The sequence below is a fragment of the Euleptes europaea genome, chromosome 14 (assembly GCF_029931775.1).
Source record: "Euleptes europaea isolate rEulEur1 chromosome 14, rEulEur1.hap1, whole genome shotgun sequence".
Classification (NCBI taxonomy): Eukaryota; Metazoa; Chordata; class Lepidosauria; order Squamata; family Sphaerodactylidae; genus Euleptes; species Euleptes europaea.
In genome coordinates, this window is record NC_079325.1 from 60,752,085 (window position 1) to 60,773,135 (window position 21,051).

At 49.6% G+C, this 21,051-nt stretch overlaps 1 protein-coding gene across 1 annotated transcript in view; it reads right to left on the minus strand.

Moving 5' to 3' along the window:
* Positions 1-21,051, minus strand: part of GPSM1 (G protein signaling modulator 1) — a 95,272-nt gene that overhangs the window by 30,979 nt on the left and 43,242 nt on the right. Inside the window, exons 9-10 of the mRNA XM_056860209.1 lie at positions 14,666-14,736; positions 13,225-13,395 (exon numbers count right to left, since the gene is read on the minus strand). Coding sequence (XP_056716187.1) covers positions 13,225-13,395; positions 14,666-14,736 — 242 coding nt within the window. The remainder of the gene's footprint in view (positions 1-13,224; positions 13,396-14,665; positions 14,737-21,051) is intronic.

Consider the following 21,051-nt stretch of genomic DNA (forward strand, 5'->3'; position numbering starts at 1 on the left):
CAGCCTTTGCAGACACCTGTTTCCCTCCAGACAGATCCCCTTGAACAAGACACCTTTGCCACCCTCAGGAGCCGCCATCTGCACATGAGCTGGTGATGTTCTTCAACCCACCCATGAGTTCAGAGAAGATTTAGATTTTCTCCCACCTCTCCACCCACCCACTCCTCCTGTTGTATCTTATAAATAGAAGGAGAGCAAGTTTGGCAGAGATTGTATTTTGTATAAACTGCTTGCTTATTAAAATAGTACTGGCATTTTTTGTAAGCTACTCGGGGGAGAAAAAATCAGGATAAGAAATACCCTGAATAAATCAGATTGAGCCAACAATCACACACAATGCAGGAGCAGTGAAGCAAACAGCCCTGGGCAGCAGCAGCCCCCCCCCCCATTTCTCCAGGCCCAGCAGGTGAGAGGACAGGCCCTGAGAAGCTCCAGCAAGTGAGCCACAGGTTGGGGAGCTCTTCCACATGCAGCTTTGGAACCCCTCCACTGAAGACCACGCCACGTTTTCATCCGCCACCTGGGGGCCAGGACCCAGCCTCAGCCAGCTATTTTGAAGTTCTGTTGGTTTCAGCAGCCATCAACATCCCCAAGGGCAGCAGTGGAGAAAAGCCGACGGGATCCTGTTTGTCTCCAAAGTGTTGATGTGTCTGTGTTCTCCACACTGTGGCTTCAGAATAGGAATGTTGCCAAAGGAGGGCAACTTACACCACCATGAACATCTGCCACCTGCCACGCTTGCAAAATCACTACACAAGGGGCATGCAGCGACGCAGCCCTCCTTTGCCCTCCGAGCCTGCTGGTTGGCCAGAACCTCCTGAGAGCAACAGCAAAGAGGGGCTCCTGCCCAGGAGAGCCAGCTCCAGAGCCCCCACGGCTGGAACTCTGCCAAGCAGCCGAAGAGCCGCCCCGGCATGCCTGGCTGGATCTGAACAGCAGACATAGATCTAGATCACAGAATGAGAGAGCCGGAAGGTCCCCCAGAGGCCATCTAGTCCAACCCCCAGCTCAATGCAGGATCACCCTAGAGCATCCCTGACAAGTGCTTGTCCAGCCGCTGCTTAAAGACTGCCAGTGAGGGGGAGCTCAACATCTCCCTAGGCAGTCTATTCCAACTCTCACTGTAAAAAAAATATTTCCTAATGTCCAGCAGGTACCTTTCCTCCTGCAATTTAAACCCATTATTGAGAGTCCTCTCCTCTGCTGCCAACAGGAACAGCTCGCTGCCCTCCTCTAAGTGACAGCCCTTCAAATATTTCAAGAGAGCAATCACGTCCCCCCTCAGCCTTTCCAGGTAGTGGCCAGAGATTGACTGGATAGCTGCTTGGAGAGGGAAGGAATGGATTGTGACCATAAGGCTCGGAGGGGGCCTCCGCCACAACTCAAGCGCAGAGGGAAGTCTGACAGCTGCTCTGACTTAGAAAAGCCAGCCCTTATGGCCAGGGCTGGCCCCACCTGCCCCAGAGACCAGAGTGGGGGCAGGGGAGCGGCTGCAGTGCCTAATGAAGACAGGGCACCTCCTGGGGGCTGCAGCTCAGAGGACAAATCCTGCTGGCAGCTGCGAGGAGCAGCCAGTTCAGCTGAGAAGAGCTCACAAGGCAAGAGGGCCTGGGCCTGGCCTGGCAGCAGGGCACGCCACCCTCCCCGACAGAGGAGCTGGCACTGGGCACAGGGCTCCACTGAAAAGAGTGCAAGCCTTGTTTGGCACAGCCAGAGGCGTGGACTTTCCAATTTCCGGGGTGGGGTGGGGGCTGGGCCAGATGCATTGCTATGACGTCACAGGGAGGGGCTTCCTGTGCCACTATCTATGGAGGCGGGGCCATGGGGGATTTAGTGAGGGGCTCCCCAGAAATTTAAGGGGGCTTCCCAGAAATTCAGAGAGGCTTCAACAAATGATCTTCAGACAGCTGAAATACAACTTTAACTTTTAATTAACAATGCAAACTGTTTCTTTATTTACATTTTTAAAATTACAGTGCACTCAAATATTCTTCTAATCCCGTTACCCCTTCTGCTGCACCCACAAGCATCCTCTCCTCCCATATTCCACCTATCCTTCCCAATTTCTCTTCACCTCCCCACCCGAATAGTTGGCATGTGTTGGTATCATTAGTGGTATACAAATTGTGTCATCTAGGTATAACCCACTCGTTAAGATGTAGCAATTCAAAATACCCTGTACTTAAATGACATATAAGAACATCAGAAAGACCATGCAGGATCAAACCAAGGTCCATCAAGTCCAGCAGTCTGTTCACACAGTGGCCAACCAGGTGCCTCTAGGAAGCCCCCAAGCAAGATGGCTGCAGCAGCACCGCCCTGCCTGTGTTCCACAGCACCTGATATAACAGCCATGCTCCTCTGATACTAGAGAGAATAGGTATGCATCATGACTAGTATCCATTTTTACTAGTAGCCATGTATACCCCTCTCCATGAATATGTCCACTACCCTCTGAAAGCCTTCCAAGTTGGCAGCCATCACTACATCCTGGGGCAGGGAGTTCCACAATTTAACTGCGTTGTGTGAAGAAATACTTCCTTTTATCTGTTTTGAATTTCTTACACTCCAGCTTCAGCTGATGACCCTGCATTCTAGTATTATGTGAGAGGGGGGAAAGCTTCTCCCTGTTCACTCTCTTCCAGTGGCAGACTATGAGCACTTAACCCAAAACGATCCCAAAACAACATCCACAAACCAAAAGTCCAAAAGAGAGTTGATTTATTGGAACAGTCAGAGGCACACAGTTGCTGCAAATAAGTTGGCACTTACAAAGAACAGAGGCATCGAGCAGGGCATATTAAGACATGTGGGGGAACATAGCAAAGGGGAGCATGAAACCCCCTCCCTGGATTAGGGAGGCAAGTTCACAGGAACTTCAAAGCTGGGAAGCATAACTAGAGAAACGGCCTTGACTAGGCATCTGGGAGGAAGACTAAACAGTGTCAGGCCATGCTGGGAAACCGTTGCAGAAGCAAGGCCTGACATTCTGCCCCCCCAAAGGCCCCCCCCGTCACCCCTTGGGCGCCAGACGATGAGGATGAGCTGTATGGAATTCGCAAACAAGGCAAGGGACAGAAACATCACGTGCTCGCACCCATTCGTCATGGCCCGGACCAAAGTGTTTCCAGCGAACTAGGTACTGAAGAGAACCATGGCGTATACATGAATCCAGGATCTTGGAAACAGTGAAGTGTTCCTCCCCTTCCACTAACACAGGCGCCTCGGGCGATGGTTCAGGATGCCACTCTGGGGAGGGGATATATGGTTTTAGCAAGCTGACATGAAACACGGGATGGATGCGCTTCAGCATTTTTGGGAGTTTGAGCTCCACAGTTACTGGGTTTATGATCCGACTAATGGGGAACGGACCCAAGTATTTCGCACTGAGTTTGCCACAGGGACGAGTCGACTTTAAATTCTTAGTGGACAGGTAAACCATATCCCCCACCCCATAGTCAGAACCTGGTGAACGGTGCTTGTCGGTTTGAGCTTTATATTTACGTTTAGCACGTTCTAAATTCTTTACCAGCCACGGCCAGGTTGCATCCACTCAGCTACATCAGTACCTCCCACCTCCCCTGACACATCAATATGGCCGACGGGGCCAAAGTCGTGACCACAGACGGCTTGAAAAGGGCTAAATCCAGTGGACTGATGTACAGCATTATTATAAGCATACTCAGCAAAAGGTAACAGTTGAACCCAATCATCTTGATGGTAGTTAACATAACATTGCAAGTAACATTCTAAAACAGCATTCACTTGTTCCGTTTGACCATCCGTTTGGGGATGGAAGGCGCTAGTCAATCCCTGTTCCACCCCAACCAATTTCAGGAAGGCTTTCCAAAATTTAGCCACAAAAACACTGCCGCAGTCGCTGACCACCTTGCGTGGGAAGCTATGTAGTCGGAAGACATGTGACACAAAGAGGCGGGCCAACTTCTGAGCAGAAGGCATACCTGCACAAGGTACTAAATGAACCTGTTTAGAGAAAAGGTCAGTGATTACCCACAACACAGTTTTCCCATCACTAAGTGGTAGGTCAGTCATAAAATCCATAGCAATCACTTCCCAGGGTCTGGTGGGGACTTCCAAGGGCTGTAATAGTCCAGGCGGTTTGCCCTGGGGGCGTTTCGCAGCAGTGCAAACTGGGCAAGCACGGACAAAGGAGTCCGTGTCTGAACGCATGCCCCCCCACCAAAACTGTCGTCTTAGTAAATGCAACGTTTTGAGGAAACCAAAGTGACCAGCCATTTTGGCTCCATGGACTAATTCCAGTACCTCCCTCCGTAGTATTTTGGGGTCATATAACTTAGAATCTTTGAACCAATACCCCCCTTGTTCCGTCAGGGCAGCTGGGAGGGCTTGCATGGAAAATTCGGCTTGGCAAGCACGCTGGAGGGTCTCTTTGAAGGACTCGGTCAGACCTTCAACAGCCGGGGTTGTGGGCTCCGAGCTATTGGGTTCTTTCATAGGGGCAGGAGCTGATGTCGGTGGTGGTGGAGGGGGGAGCGGAGCGGTTGGGCCGCTCTACACGGTCGGACTTTGGACGGGCCCCCCTGTCGGAGGGGGCGCAGGGTGATTGGTTTGCGATCGGGTCTGGACCGCTAGAGTTGGTTGTAAACCTCTCTGAGCTGGAGTGAACAGAGACTCTGTGGGGAGCTCAAGCTTGGTAGGCTATTGGAGCAGTCTGGATAAGGCATCAGCCAGTACGTTCTGTTTCCCAGGTACGTGCTTGAGCACAAAGCGAAATTGGCCAAAGAAGTCCGCCCAACTGACAAGTTTTGTGGACAGTTTATGGGGTCCTGTTAACGCTTCCAGGTTTTTGTGATCGCTCCATACCTCAAAAGGAACCTTGGACCCTTCCAAAAACTGTCTCCACACCGTGAGGGCATGTTGCACTGCAGTCGCTTCTTTTTCCCAAATCGGCCAGTTTAGCTGGGACGGTGCGAATTTTTTGGAGAAGTAGGTGCATGGATGCAGTTGACCGTCCGCCCACCGCTGTAGCAGTGCACCCCCCATGGCTACGTCCGAAGCGTCTACCTGGGCCACAAACATTTTCTAGTTATCGGGGTGTCATAGCACCGGCTCAGAGGTGAACAGACGTTTAAGAGTATCGAATGCAGTTTGGCACTGAGGGGACCAGTGCACTTTAGCCGAGGGCAAGGTGGCTGTGCTTCCCTTTCTTTTTGTCTTAAGGAGGTCTGTGATGGGGAGCGCAATCTGAGTGAACTTGGGAAGAAACCCCCTGTAAAAATTAGCAAACCCTAAAAACTGTTGGACCTGTTTGCGAGTGGAGGGTGGTTCCCAACTGACGACAGCTTGAACTTTCTCCGGGTCCATCGTGAGTCTGTGGTGTGAGATTATATAGCCAAGAAAAGTTAATTGCTTTTGATGAAACTCACACTTGGACACTTTTGCATAGAGTTGATTGTCCCTTAGACGTTGCAGCACTTCCCTAACCAGGCCGACATGTTCATCCATGGATTTTGAGTAAATAAGTACGTTGTCTAAATAAACCACCACTCCTTTAAACAATAAGTCATGTAGGATCTCATTAATGAGCTGCATGAAGACCCCTGGAGCCTTTTTTAATCCAAAAGGCATCACCAAGAATTCATACATACCAAAGCAACTAGAAATGGCTGTTAGGGGTTCGTCCCCATCCCGAATACAGATCCTATAGTAGGCTTCGACCAAATCTAACTTGGTAAAAATGCGTCCCTCCTTGAGTTGCCCCAAAAGATCCGAAATCAAAGGAATGGGATATGCACTGGTTTGAGTGACTGTATTAAGTTTCCGAAAGTCAATACACAACAGTAAGTCACCGGTTTTCTTATGCACGAAGAAAGCGGGAGCTGAATGAGGGGCTTTAGAGGGTCGGACGAAACCTCTAGCTAGGTTTTTGTCTAAGAACTCTCACAGCATGGCCTTCTCAGAGGCGCTCATGGAATATATTTTACTCTTGGACAGTTGTCCGTCCCCCACCACCTCAATCACACAGTCCATCCCGCAGTGGGTGGGTAACATATTACACTCCTGTACATCAAAGACATCCGTGAAATCTGAATATTCAACAGGTAGTTGGGGCGAGTCAGTAGCTAAGGCCGGAGTTGAACGTGGGGGAAGTACGGTTTTGACAGCCACTTCATACCGATGCCGGTCACAGCCCGGATCGGAAAAAGATAATGTTTCTGCCCCCCAGTCAATGGAGGGGCTGTGTCCCTTAAGACAGTTAATCCCTAGTACCACCTCGTAACGAATGTTGGGAGCTATAGTGAAGTCAATTTGCTCCCAGTGGTGGCCTATGCCCATCGCTACTCCCCGTGTGTGACGATCCACTGGGCCACCTTTAAAGTCGCTGCCATCCATCTGGGCGAAATGAACAGGGGCTGGTAGGGACACTAATTTAACTTTCAGCGCTTTAAAAGTGGCTTCATTAATCAAAGAACGGGCACACCCGGAATCTATGAGAGCTTTGACTTGTAGTTGGGGGCCCTTTTTACTACAATGTTGTAACAGAATGTCTACATATACAGTCTCTGCTAGCTCACTCACCATCACAGGAGCCTTGGGTTTTGCAAAACCATCTGCAGGGGTCTGCGGTGTCGCTCCACTCACCAGACCCAGTCCGTTTTTTGGCTGATCCAGGGGGGAATCCAGGTTTAAAGCAGGAGGATCCCACTGGTGGTCCTCTTCTGACGAAACCGAGCTTTCCCCTTCTGGGGCAATTGTAATCCGGGACCTCGACGGGTCCGCTGGTGAAGGAGTGTTTGCAGATTCCTCGACATGGAGAGCTGGGGGCGCTTTCCGTCTTGGCACGATGTTTCGATCCGCGGCGGTGCTCCTCCGACCGCGTCCTCTACCGCGAAGCGTCCCCTCCGACCAGGGAGTGGGGACGGTTGGCCTGGATGCAACAGGCAGACCGCAGCAAAGTGACCCATGGCACCGCAGTGAGGCAGGCTCCCCTTTGAAACCGCGACGCACGGTCCTGCACGGGTTGAGCCGACCGCGGGACAGGAGCTGCGGGTTTTGGAGAGGCTTTTTGGGTTCCCCCCTCCTTGGCCCAAAGAAATAAACTGGCGATGACTTTCTGTCTCTTCAGCCAGTAGAATCCACTCTTCCAGAGTGGCTGGATCCCATTGCATGTAAGCCCAGTTCAAAATCTCGGGATGTAAAGCCTCACGGAAATAATGGATCTGGGTAGCCTCAGTCCAATCTACGATTTTACTAGCGAGTCTTTGAAACTCATCTGCAAATTCTCGTACCGAGGAGGACCCTTGACGAAGCTGGAGGAGGGCTGTCTTAGCCTTTTCCCCTTGAAAAGGGTCCTCGAAACGTCTCCGCAACGCTCGCATAAAGTCGTTGAGCAACCTTATGGAACGGGCTCGGGTATCAAACTGGAGAACCATCCAGTCCATGGCCTTACCCACTAAAAGTGAGGAGACGAATCATACTCGGCTGTTTTCCGTGGGGAAGTGTTGCCCCTGTTCCCTCATGTAACTATCGACCTGATGTAGGAAGCAGGGCAGAGCCTCCACCGAGCCGCCAAAGGTTGCTCGTAGTAGGGGCTGCTTCCATTGCACAATCGGTGCCGCGGGGGGTGGTGCCGCTGGCGGTTACCCTGGTAGCGGCAAGATCGGTCCCCCCGGCTGGGGTTGGATCGGCACTCCCCCTCCGGGTTGTGGTTGGATCGGGACCCCTCCCGGTTGCGGCTGGGCTGGCACCCCCCCAGGTGCCCCCCAGGTTGTGGCTGAGCCCCCCCCCCGGGTTCTGGCTGGGCTGGCTGTCCTGGTGGTGGCAGGGTCGGTGGTGGCAGGGTCGGCTGCCCCGGCTGTGGTTGGGTTTGTAGGCGGTCTTGGTCGCGCATCAGTAAATCCAGTTGATCCTGCATGTGGGCCATACGCTCCATTAGGTCCCGGTTTTGGTATCGTAGGAAGTGGACTTCCTCGTCCGACCCCCTTCCCCCATACGTCGAGCCTGACTGACTCTGAAGTTTGTATTCCATTTGTTCCTGTGGTTATAGTAATCAATGTAGTCCTCCTCCTCTGAGTCCTCTAAGACGTTAGAGGCATGGGCGAGACGCCGCTGGCACGCCGCGTCTCGAGGTAGGCTATAATCCGAGGAAAATGTGGGAAACAATCCACCGTGTCCCTCGCATTCCTTTGGCTGCACATCAGTCTCCGCTGCTGCCCGTGCCCGGGCGGTAGCCGCCTCAGCCAAAAGTTGCTCCTCTACACGTCGCTGGTCTGCGAGTGCTTGCTCCCTCTCAAGCTTGGCAGCGGCCGCTGCCATTACGAGGGGCAAGGCCACTTGTTCCAAGAGCACCTTGAGCTCTTTCGATTTAGTCTGGTCCAACAACAGTTGGACTTGGGGAGTCAGATCCGTCGAGGTGGAACCGAAGTCAGCGCGTAACAATTTGTCCACATCGGCCACCGTTGCTGTGGCCGGGGGTAGATCCCAAAGAGTCAGGATCGTCCTGGCTGCAGCGTTCTGTGCGTCCCGTAGGCATAGTTCAGGATCTGGTGCGGTTGGAGGACCAGCTCCCCCTTGAGCTGCCGCCATGGCCCCTACGGGTACTGTCCGAATCGGGCCTGCTAACGGCGACGAAGAGGCGTGGAGCGTCAGCCCCGCCAACAAATGAGTCAACACCTCTAAGTCCTCTTGCGCCAGCCGGACCTCCTCTAGCAAAAAATCCAGTTGCTGAAGATCGACTCGAGCACGATGGTCAGCGGCCTGAGATTTCCAGGGGCTCACCTCTGCTAGGCGATTCCACTGGATACGTAGAAAGCCCAGTAACCGGGTGACCTCCGCGTCAGTCTGGAACACTTCTTCCACAATGTCCCACAACAGGTCAGGGTCTCCAGCACGCTCGTCTGTCCTCCCAACCTGCGAAGGCGTATGTGCTGGCGAACCCTCCAGGGCTCCAGCCACGAGCACTGCACTTGGGGAGCTCGGCCTTCGCTCCAACCCGAGGCCCTGGCGATCCCCTTAGGGGTCCAGCCAGGGACAAAAGCAGGTAAAAGAAAAGGTGTGGTAAATGCCAAAATGTGAGCACTTAACCCAAAACGACCCCAGTACTGCAGTTTACCACTCTGCGCCACAGGCTCCTTAATTTTGTTTTAACCACCTCAAATAATTTGGTGTCATCTGCAAACTTGGCCACCTTGCTGTTCACCCCCAACTCCAGGTCATTGATGAACAGGTTGAAAAGCAACGGTCCCAACACAGATCCCAGAGGGACCCCACTGCTCATATCCCTCCATTGTGAGAACTGACCAATTATTCCTACTTGCTACTTCCTATTTTTCAACCAGCTCTCAATCTATAAGAGGACTTGCTTAGCAGACTTTGTCAAAAGCTTTTTGGAAATCCAAATACAGTGTCCACAGGCTCATTCCTGTCTACATGCTTACTGACACTTTCAAAAAATTCTAAAAGGTTAGTGAGACAATTCTATCTTTAATAATGCTACCTTGAACAGACGTTAAGCTAACTCGCTTGTAATTTCCTGGGTCCCCCCAGAACCTTTTTTATAAATGGGTGTTCCATTGGCCATTCTCCAGTCCTCTGGTACAGAGGCTGATCTAAGGGACATGTTGCATATCACTGTTAATTCAGCAATTTCCCATTTGAGTTCTTGAAGAACTCTAGGGTGAATACCGTCTGGCCCCTGTGACTTGTTAGTTTGCAGTTTGTCTAGATGTTCTAGGACTTCCTGCCTTGTTACCGCTATTTGACCCAGTTCCTCATTCTCACCTCCCCAAAATCTCTGCTCAGAAGAAGGTTTTAAGAAGGGAGTGGACATGTTCATAGAGGATAGGGCTATCCATGGCTACTAGCCAAAATGAATACTAGTTATGATGCATACCTCTCCAAGATCAGAGGAGCAGGCTGAATATATTAGGTGCTGTGAAACACAGGCAGGATGGTGCTGCTGCAGTTGTCTTGTTTGTGGGCTTCCTAGAGGCACCTGGTTGGCCACTGTGTGAACAGTCTGCTGGACTTGATGGCCCTTGGTCTGATCCAGCAGGGCTTTTCTTATGTTCTTTTCTTATGATACATTCTCCAAGAACTGAATCAACTCCCTATAATTTGAATCCGCTGACTGTACGGAAGCTTCTCCAACAGTCCACCTAGTGGGGCAAAAGTGTCTCAGAGTTATGTTCTCTGCCTGCTGAAAGTGTTTAAACACTTTCGGCCGAATAAACCCGAACCCAAAATTTACTTTTTTTTTTTTTTTGGCGCAACCCTATTTACAACATGTGCAAAACAATGACCATATGGTGCTCTTGGCTCCTCATGCTTTACAAGAGCCTGTACTCCACTATACCTGATAGGCAAGGTACCTTACTGATGCTAAAACTGTCAGCAGTGCCTTTCTCAATATACACACAAATACATACTAGCAAACAGAAACAAAGCCCCAAAGAATCATGGACACTGTAATATAACAGGAAGGTAGGACAGGACTGAGCTTCAGCTGCCATTGTAACTGAGCCACTCATGTGGGCACTGGGTACGCCTATGGGTACAGCCCGTCCTCTTGGTGCTCCAAAGGGAGAGCAGCTGGCCCAACAAGGGGAGGCTGGAGGTTCCACGCAAAGCCTGAGAACTGGCATTTCCCTGCACAGTATTACAAACGCCAGTCCTTCCGGTTGCATGGGAAACTGTACACACGTGCGGTTACTGTCTGCTACAGTCTCCAGTGCTAGAAACGAGGGCTAGGCAAGGCCTGCAAGCAGCGAGAGAGGTGGGTTCCAGTAATTGCCCAGTTGCAGATCTGCCAAGCCCCACCAGGACTGATGCTGCGGCCAGGACAGAGTCTACCCCAGAAGTAATACTGGCACCTTGTCATGCTTCATTACACGGGATTTCTACCCCAGGTGCCGACAGGGTGCGTGGGAAGAGTGTCCAACATCTCTCATCTACTGATCTAGTAGTTCATCTCTTATCTATTAGTAAAAGGAAGCCTGTTTTTACTTTCTGACATTGCCGGAGAGAACTGTAAACATATTTCTTCATGAGGGCAGGTACCAGCTCCACTGGAGGAGGGATAGCGGAGGATCCCCTGGAGGCTGGCTGGCTGCCCGAGGCTTGGCAGCGGAGTCTGGGTGACCTTGGCACCACCTGCATTCCGTGACTCAACTAGGCCTGGCTGCTTGCAGCAGCCACTCAACGAAAGCCGGTGTGTTGTAGCGGCTGAAGAGCAGCAAGCAGCCAGGCCTGGCTGAGTCATGCAAATCAGGTGGCATCAAGTCACCCAGTGGTTGCTATCAGTCCTGTGGTGCCAATCTCCAGGTGAGGGCTGGAGGTCACCCAGAATTTCCATTCCTGATGACGCTATCTTTTGATCACCTGGAACTGCAACTGATCTCCAGATGACAGAGATCTGTCCCCCTGGAGAAAATGGCTGCTTTGGAGGGTGGACCTGTTGAGGTCACTTCTCTCCCCAAGCCCTGCCCTCCCCAGGGTCCACCCCCAACTTCCAGGAATTTCCCAACCTAGAGTTGGCAAACCTAAGGGGGAACTGACCTTACTTGGGAGGGGGAGTCTGGGGAAGGTGGGGTTAAAGGAAGGGAGGGACCTCGGAGAGGCATAATGCCCTTCAAAGCAGCCATTTCCTCCATGGAAATTAGGGTTGCCAATCTCCAGGTGAGGGCTGCAGATCACCCGGAATTACAACTGATCTCCAGATGACAGAGATCTGCCCCCCTGGAGAAAATGGTCAGTTTGCAGGGTGGGCTCTATGGCATTATACCCTGCTGAGGTCATTTCCCTCCCCAAGCCCTGCCCTCCCCAGGCTCCACCACCAAATTTCCAGGAATTTCCCAACCTAGAGTTGGCAAACCTAAGGGGAACTGACCTCTGTACTTGGGAGATCCGTTGTGATTCCGGGAGAGCAGCTGCAGCTACTGCTGTTTCGGGGAGGGGGGGGGCAGGTGGATGGGTATCTACCACACGTGTATCTGGTTTCAAGCCAGAGGTTTGAGACCAATGTTAGGATCCTAAAGCTGTGCACTTGAGAAGTCAGAACAGAAAAACAGAAAACCAATTTGCAGCTCTACACATGTGATCAGCAAGCTCCTGAGCACTGCAGGCAAGCAGGATGCTCTGCGGTTACCACACCACCCCTCTTCTGGGGCTCTTCCCTCCCCAGCATTGATGAGGCTCGGGGCAGTGAGTCTTCAGCTTCCTTTTCTTAAACTTTATATGCTGGGCTTTAATTGGTGCAAAAAGGTTATGAGCACCACGTGGTCCCCTGAAGGCAACTGCTAATAATTAATGGTGGCCAGGCCGTCCCGAATGAGAAGCCTACTGCAAGGCATTCAGCCGGCAACATTCCCAGGGAACACTCAAAAGGGTGGAAGTGTTGAACCACACCACCAGCCAGATCCACGGTGCAATTCTAAGCAGAGTAAGGCCCTTTGAGCTTAGAAGAGCATCACCCTCCTTTGAATGGCTTCAGCAGCCACTTAGCTCCATATCATGAACTCCAAAGTTCAGCAGTTAAGTTAGATGAAAATTTCACTGTAAATCACTCTTGTGAAATAATTGTAAAATAAACTCCAGAAAAATGACAGACTCGGGAGTTAAGCACGTCTAAAACCTAATGTGCTTTTGCTTTGCTAGAAACTTGCTTCTTTTTTTGCCTCTTGCTGAACTATAGCACTTTAATCTGAACATTACTTGGCATGGGCTGTGACCAATGCAATCCCTTTCCACTGTTCCTGCTTAGGCCTGAGATCCCACAGCATGCAGACTAGTGGCCCGGGGCTTTTTGGTCTGCTGGTTTCTCTGGCTGTGCTTTATATTTCTTTCTTCATAATATAACACAGTAAAGCACCAATGAAGCCAGGAAGAAAAGCAACTTTCCCATGTTTACATGGACATCATTCATTTAAAACACTGGTTCCCAACCAGGGGTCTATGGACCCTCAGGGGTCCGCGAGAACTAAATTAAGGTCTGCGAAACAAAGTTATAAACCCATAATAAATTAATATTTTCAATTAAAAGTTCTCTATTATAAAATATATATATTCAAATATAATTCTAAGTTTAATGTTTAACTAACAGTTATGATTAAAGTTTATTTTCAAATTCCCAGAATTTTTATTTTGAACCTTGGGGTCCCTGCACCGAACAAAAAAGTCCTAGTGGTCCCTGGTCAAAAAAAGGTTGGGAACCACTGATTTAAAAAGACACTAGCATCATCTTACCAACTGGACTCGGACATCACTGGCTTCCAATGGGAATCCGCAAGACATTGGAGATTTTGTTTCAAAAAGGGTTTGGCTTTCCCTGTATTTACTGGATCCAGCAGGCAGTGACAAATACTCTTTTTCAGTGGTCTTCAGGTCAGTCACGTGGTGACTTTCTCCATTCTGGTCCTAGAAAGAAGAAGAAATAGTGGCTGTTGCTCCAACAAAATGTATTTATTTATGTATACTATTTCTGTGCTGTTTTTAAACAGACACTGCTAAAGTGCAGTATGGTGGTGGAAATAACTTTTAAGCATTTTAACTGGATTTCCTTTGGGAACCTGGAGGCAAAAGAGGTCTAGGATCATAGAGTTGGGACCACCAGGGTCATCTAGTTCAACCCCCTGCAAAATGCAGGAAATTCACAACTACCTCCCCCACACACACCCAGCGACCCCTACTCCATGCCCAGAAGATGGCCAAGATGCCCTCCCTCTCATGATCTGCCTAAGGTCACAGAATCAGCATTGAGGACAGATGGCCATCTAACCTCTCCTTAAAAACCTCCAGGGAAGGAGAGCTCACCACCTCCCGAGGAAGCCTGTTCCACTGAGGAACCGCTCTGACTGTTAGAAAATTCTTCCTAATGTCTAGACGGACTCTTTTGATTTAATTTCAACCCGTTGGTTCTGGTCCGACCTTCTGGGGCGACAGAAAACAACTCGGCACCCTCCTCTCTATGACAGCCCTTCAAGTACTTGAAGATGGTTATCAAATCCCCTCTCAGTCTTCTCTTCAGGCTAAACATACCCAGCTCCTTCAACCTTTCCTCATAGGACTTGGTCTCCAGACCCCTCACCATCTTTGTTGCCCTCCTCTGGACATGTCCTTCATCAGGGCCCAGCGAATGTAATGAAACGGGAGGGCTGCCAGACCCAAAGGGGTGAGGCGGAGAATGTGATCTTTTGTCACTGCTGGAGAGCACCAGCAGTTATAGAGAAAGTATTACACTTCTTCAGAAGGGGCTTAACATGTGGATTGAACTTAACTTCACACCCCAGAAAAGCAGATCACTGGAGCCATTCACTTTGTTAGCTGGCATTTACCAATGACCCTCTCTCCAAATTCTGAGCCTCGGCTTTGTACTGCATCAAGGCAGGCTTAGACTATTGTTTCCCAGAACACACTGAAGACATCTCAGACTGGACTCTGAAATGCCACCAAAGAGCAAAAAGGATGAGGGCTCTCATCTTCCCCACAAAGGATCTTGTGTGATCGAGACCAAGACATGGCCCTAAGTGGTTTCCAAACTGCCTCAGAGCTCTCCCAGCTTAACTCCCTTGACTCGAGCCTTATCTGCTAATTGCAGATTTCCCTCCTGCTATCACAGACAGCCAAGCAGCTTGCGGGGCAGCCAAGAGGAGCATTATCCGCTCCTTGGCAGGCAGACTCCCATTACCTTTTCAGCGGGGAACTGAAGGGTGCCTGGGCTGTTCACGCCGTTCCTTTGGATCTTCTTTGGTCGGGCCCCTGGAAAAAGTCAGGTCAGCAGCCGTCATCAAAATTCAGGTCTCAGGACAAACAGACAATACTCGGTTTATGGCATTTTTTACATCTTGAAAAGACCAAGTAAGCTGCACCCTACGTCAGTGCTGAGCTGCTCTGCATGTTCAGAATTTACAGACATGCGCCCCTGTGGAAACACAGCCCCTGTTTCTTTCCTGGTAACATAACTGTGCGGTTCTGGGTTTGGTCAGTAAACTCACAATAATAGCAAAAAAGCTTATTGAGTATAAATAAGCAAAAAGACTTAAAAACACGAGTTTCAAGGTCAATGGCTTGATGCAACAAGAAAATAACAAAGTCTGTCTAGCTAAATAGTTACTTAAAGATGTTAGCCGGTTCTTAAGGCCTGATAAGCAAATCCTGGTTCAAAGCCACACAGTAATTGGCAGCAGAGACAGTTGAAGAAGGAAGAATGCTGAAACTTATGGGAAAAGCAGGGCCACAAGCAGGTGACACTTAGCTCCCAGTCACAGGGGTTCTTGGCTGGAACCTTCTAGGTGTCTTGGACTGGTTTGAACCAGAATTGGGTTCACAAGGGAAGATGAGCAAATTCCCCCCCCTCCCATCTCATCATATCAGATGTTCTTTGTGAACTAATTAACAGTGGTGTGAGAAGGAACCTTGAATCCGGCCTTTGCTGATAACGGACATCTGGTGTTTGTGAGAAGGCTACGCCTGGGAGTGAAAAGTTGCAGGCTGATTTAGCCAAGGAGAACAAAACAGATGTCAAGGAGGCAAAATGGTTTTAAGATGGCCTCTCTGTCTTGACAGCCCCAGCTCCGGGGACACAACATGCCACCAGAAAGGCCCAGGACTGGTTCCCCCAAGGACTGATGCTTCTGGACTGAGGCTCATGGAGTCACACCTCTGGGTTGCTCAGGGGCAGCCCTGCAAGCAAGATATTAGACTCTTCTCAACTCCTGCTCATGGGACCTTTGCAGGATGTTGTAACATCATCCTTAGGAATCCAGAGGATTCTAAAAACAATCCTACTGAAGCAATTAGATATATTTGCAGGCTGTGGCTTCACTGTGCCTCAGTCTACCCTAGATGGCAAAAGGAGTGGTGATATGTCTGAATTTCTTTAGATATTCTCCTTAATGGGCCTTGAGGGTTGGAAAATGGTTTTGGCCAAGTGGCCCTCAGGGACTGGAAGAGGGGAGCTTCCTGGCTAGATAGAGGGGTAGGTAGGTGTGTATCTGTGTGAAAAGGAAGCTCAGTTTTGACCCTGGGAGGAAGAGAGAGAGAAGCAGACAGGCAACGCACAAGTTGGGTGAAGCACTTTGGGGGGGGATCTCTTTCTCTCTCTGGCGAGTCTGATGTGGGATAGCAGGTCTACTGTTCCGCAGGAGTGCCTCTTTGTTTGCAAAGCAAACACCTCAGGTTTCCCGTGCTCTTTCCCTCAAAGGGAAGCAAGCTGGAGAAGTGCTACTCCCTGGAACTTCTTACTACCTGGAGAAGAGGGATGTGCATAACACTTGAGTCAGGAATTAAACTGTTTCCTTGGAAAGAAACTGTGAGTCTGCCAGAACAAAGGACCAGACACTCTTAAAAACAAATGCAGTTGCTGCTTGAAAACATGTTCCACTAGTAGCAAAGCCAGCTGAGGTGAAATCAAAGGCAGCAAATCTGTGTTTGAGTGTGTGTGTAAAGTGCTCTCAAGCCACAGAAGACTTATGGTGACCCCAGCAAGGGGCTTACAAGGCAAGTGAGAAGAAGAGGGGGTTTGCCATTGCCTGCCTCTGCAGAGTCTTCCTTGGTGGTTTCCCATCCAAGTATTGACTCTGCTTAGCTGACAAGATCGGGCTATATCATGCTACCTTCCCTCCCTAGGCAGTAAATAGATGACATACAATATAGTTTTGAAGCCAATTACTAGAAAACTTCATGGCAAATGGAGGCTTTGCAGCAATCAACCCGGCAAATAAACTAGTGCTTGGAATCTCAGTGTGAGGAATGTCCCTGTATCATTTGTACCAATGGAAGCTTCCAAAACATCTTCAAAAGCAGTCCCACATGTAGCACATGACAGAAGTCCAATCTGAAAGTTACTGTCGTGGGGATCAGTTCGGGTAGGTATACAGAGTCTAAGCAAGAGGTCATTGGAAGAAGGCAGTCCTCGCAACATCATTGACCTGCTCATCCATCCACAAGACCAATTCCCATTCAGGAGGGACGGAGAAGTTCCAGGTGGTGAATGAACAGCTGATGGGCCAAAGACAGTCAAGAAGTTGTACAAGAAGTTTATTTCTGTCCAGGAATCTGCCAGCAAAGAAGTGTGAAAGTCTGTAGAAAGTGTCACAGAATATGCTCTGGGCTCAACAAAGAATATGTTCTGGCTGGGTCTCTATCCCAGAGGCTTAACTCACACCCCACTCCTCAGTTCTTGTAAACCAAACTTCAACTTTATTAACTTCAACTACAACCGAGGAACCTAGAAAATTAAACACTTGGCTATTAAGGAAGTATCATGAAATGTTGAACCAAATGAAAGAAGAAATTAATAGTACAGATAATAGTAACAGATGAGGTAAGAAGACAATGCAAGGCCAAGTCTTTTTATCTTCAAGGAGAACTAGTCCAAACAGGAACAAGCACTGGATCAAGGAGCAATCAATTGTCACATGATGACCAACAAGACGACCTCAGAAGTTGGTAACATATCCATCTGGAGGAATGTAAACAGTTTTAAATTCAGAAATGGGAGGAAGAGGCACATGACAGGTGACATCACCTCCGATTGGGCTGAGCATAATATACCCCTCAATTTCAAGACTCTTCTGCACTTCATCCAGTTCTGCCACATCGTAACTGAGATTAGAACTGCCCACAGTTACCACCTTGGGGGGGGGGTTGCCCTCTGCTGCAGTTGGTGACACTGCCTCCAGGGATGCTTGTAGCTGCTGGGATCACGGCCACAGCAACATCGGCTCTGGGAACCCAGGTGCCAAAGGGGGTCCATTCCACGACCCAGGGCAGGCGGTCACCAACTCTGTGCGCCGTGCCCTGGCCAGGTGCTCTTCTCAGACCTTCCTTCTTCCCAGTCTTACGAAGGACTGGTTGGTCTAAGGAAAAGAAGCACGCCCGATCACAGGCATTCAAATGCTCAATTCATGTTGGATGATCATGTGGTGCAATACACAGGAGGTGATTTTTATCACGGAAAAACTCTTTCCTACACTAATTGTCTTGTGCTTAAGCAGAGAGGTTTGTGTGTGCTGTCTGGGGTTTTCACCCATTGTACAATCCCAGCTCAGCTGCATTATTTTGTCTTAGTAGGAATGTTCGCTGTTAGAGTCAAATGTTATCTTGTTTTGTAATCTGCTTGACAGAAAGTTTTTTATCGTACTTGTAATCCACCTTGGGTCTCAGTGGGAAAGGCTGACTATAAATGAAAACAGCAACAATACCAAGCAATAACCTCTAGCTGTTGATAGGATTTTTAACAAAGTTGTCTGGTGAACTCCAGTGCTTGCCTTGGAACATATTTATTAGCTGGCAGTTTAGTTACTGAGCTCTATATACTCATAGCATCCTAAAGATTTTGAAAAGGTACAAAGATTCTTCAACATGCACACAGGAACACACACCCCTTTCAAACACATTTAAAAACGCAATGAAGACACAGTTTCCTATCTGCTCCCACCTCTACCCCAAGCACAAACAGTTGGCCATCTAATGAGAAGATCTTACCCCAACTGCACAACCTCCCCAAACACTGAACACTTCCACCAGGATCCTCACTCAAAGTTGACCATTTTGTTCAGTTCACTCTCTTACAAATACTTGTAGTGATTCATACGGTACTTTTAATTTCAAAACAACTCACAATGTTTCCTATCCTCAACAATCTTGTGAGATAACTAATATTCTCATTGTGCAGATGGGAAAGCGGGATTGGAGTGTGATTTTCCAAAAGCTGCATAATACATCTGGAGATGGGACTTGAACCCCGGTCTCTCCTCCAAAATCCCAATTCAACTATCTGTTCACTGTGACACATTCACCCTCATTGGCTCAGACAATCTGAGGCCTTTTATGCATGGTCTGTTCCCTTCGCAGTCACTCCCTGACTACTTCGGGGTTTGGTTTTCATTATGCATGTATTTTCCAACCTTCAGAAGTTGCCTTGCTCTCCCCTCGTGGTTTCAGGATGCTGTTTACCCCGAGTTTAAAGTCTGCCTTGATCCCAAATCGAAAGCCAGTCTTGTGCATACTTGTCACTTTGGGTTTTTCTCCCCATGCCCATTCTCCCTTCTACGTGTCTGTCCCCCTCATCCCTCCCTCCCCTGGCAGCCATTTGCAAGTGAACTAGCAAGAGAATAGTGCTGGAATACCATGAGGCTGCTTACTTGGTCAGTTTCACAGTGTGTGTGGGTCAGTTTCAGTTCTCTGCAGGATGGAACAGAGGCAGGCTGATTTGCCGCCCTCCCCTTATGCGCATCCTCTTATAGGCATGAAGGCCTTTTTTTTTTTTGCGAGTGCAAGACTATTGATGGAACAATAAATGTCACAAATGACCTTGTGAGTGTTTTTATGTTCTTATTCTTTTAGTGATTTGCATTGAATTTTGGCTGTAAAATGGCCACTCGGTTCAGATCGAATGAAAGAATCCTGCTGTGGGTCTGGTGGGGGCTGGTGAAGTATTTTAAAAAATACACCACGGCCAGTGTTTTCAGGGGGGAGGGACTCACACGTGGTTCAGAAGCTCCGCATTTTCTCTGGGGATGCATAATTCACCACAAGGTACTCCTGGAATTTCTTTGGGGCAAAAAGCCCCTGTGCATAGTGTTTTGAGAATTCGACTGCAAATACCATGCAGTTAAGAGAGCAGCAGATCCAGTGGAAACAGCCCGTGCACAAAAGGCCCCACTCTCTCTTAATGTTTCTTGTTCTCTCTCCCTTCAGAACGCCCATCCAAAGCCAAAGGAAAGTGTGGGACCTACACCCCCCCAGGGCAGCATCCAGTGCCCTCATCCTGCACCCTTATTTAAACATTTACAGGGTACTTTAAAAAAGATCCTGGCAAACTTCCCTTGCCCAATCCATGCAGGCTTTTCTGCCCTGGCACAGAGGCATATTCCTTAATCTGCCGCTTCTACCCCCATGATTCTCAGAAGAATATCACTTTCAACCAGAAAAAATAAATTGGCATTACGGATGCATACAACTCGGGAGCATTAACAACAACCTCATCAAGAGCATCTACTGAAGAACTGTTTTGTAGGAAGAATCTGCATAATGGATCTTTCCTGCAATACGGGTCTAGATTTTATTTTTTAATTAAGAACAGAATGTACCATTTGAAGAATATGTAAAAACAAATACAAAGAGAACTGGAGAGACCTGCAGCCAGGACATCACGGTTGTGAACTCCTATGTGGAGTTCTCAGGCAAGAGTTCTGTTCTGGAACTTAATTCCCAGGTGCGCAGAGGCCCAATTGGGATTAGCACTGCAACCTGCATAGAGAGGTGCATCATGCAGGTGCTACTCAAGGGGCAGGTGTTGTGGCTGCGTTCAGGAGCAGAGGCTGGGAGGGGCTTGTTGGGTGGGAGGGCCCCCAGCCTCCCTCCCTCTCTTCACAGAGCCTGGCAACCAGAGATGGCAGCTTTGAGCTCGCTGCCTGCGTGGCAGTCTGGGGTGTCCCAGAATGCATTATTGCGGGGGGTGGGGGAACCCTCAACTTGGGGCAACAAGCACAGGGACTGGGGTCAATGCCCCAGATGCCCCATGGCCAAAATCACTCCCATGCTGTGCACTGCAGAGGCCCCCTGGCACCCTTACCCCAAAGTAATCTCTCAAGATTCCCTTCCAGCCCTTCTGGTGTGGCAGCCGTGGATCTCGGTCTGCCCTCTTCCTGGATCTAGCCAACAGGGACTTCTGGCATTTCCCCATCCCAGGGCCCCAGCAAAGGATATATAAACACCCCTGGTCCAGTGCTGAGGAAGACTTCCTGACTGATTCTGGAAGCCCCCCCCCCCCCCAACAGACACAGAAGGAGTGGCCAGGGGGAAGGGGCAGCAGGAAGAGAAACCCCCTCCCTTCACAGGCTGAAACCCTCGGTGAGCCCTGAGCAAGCAGCAGGCTTCTCCATTGCCATCCTGCCTGCCACACGGGTGGTCGGCCTCCATGGGGCAGCCGTGATGGATCTAGGGCTGGCCAGATGGGCACAACCCTTACCAGCAACCAGAAGTGTTTATGTGCAAAATGTCCCGTGCAGTTGGGAGACCGAGCACACCGCTCCGCTGCCCGAGGACAAGCTTGGTAGCAGCAGAGCT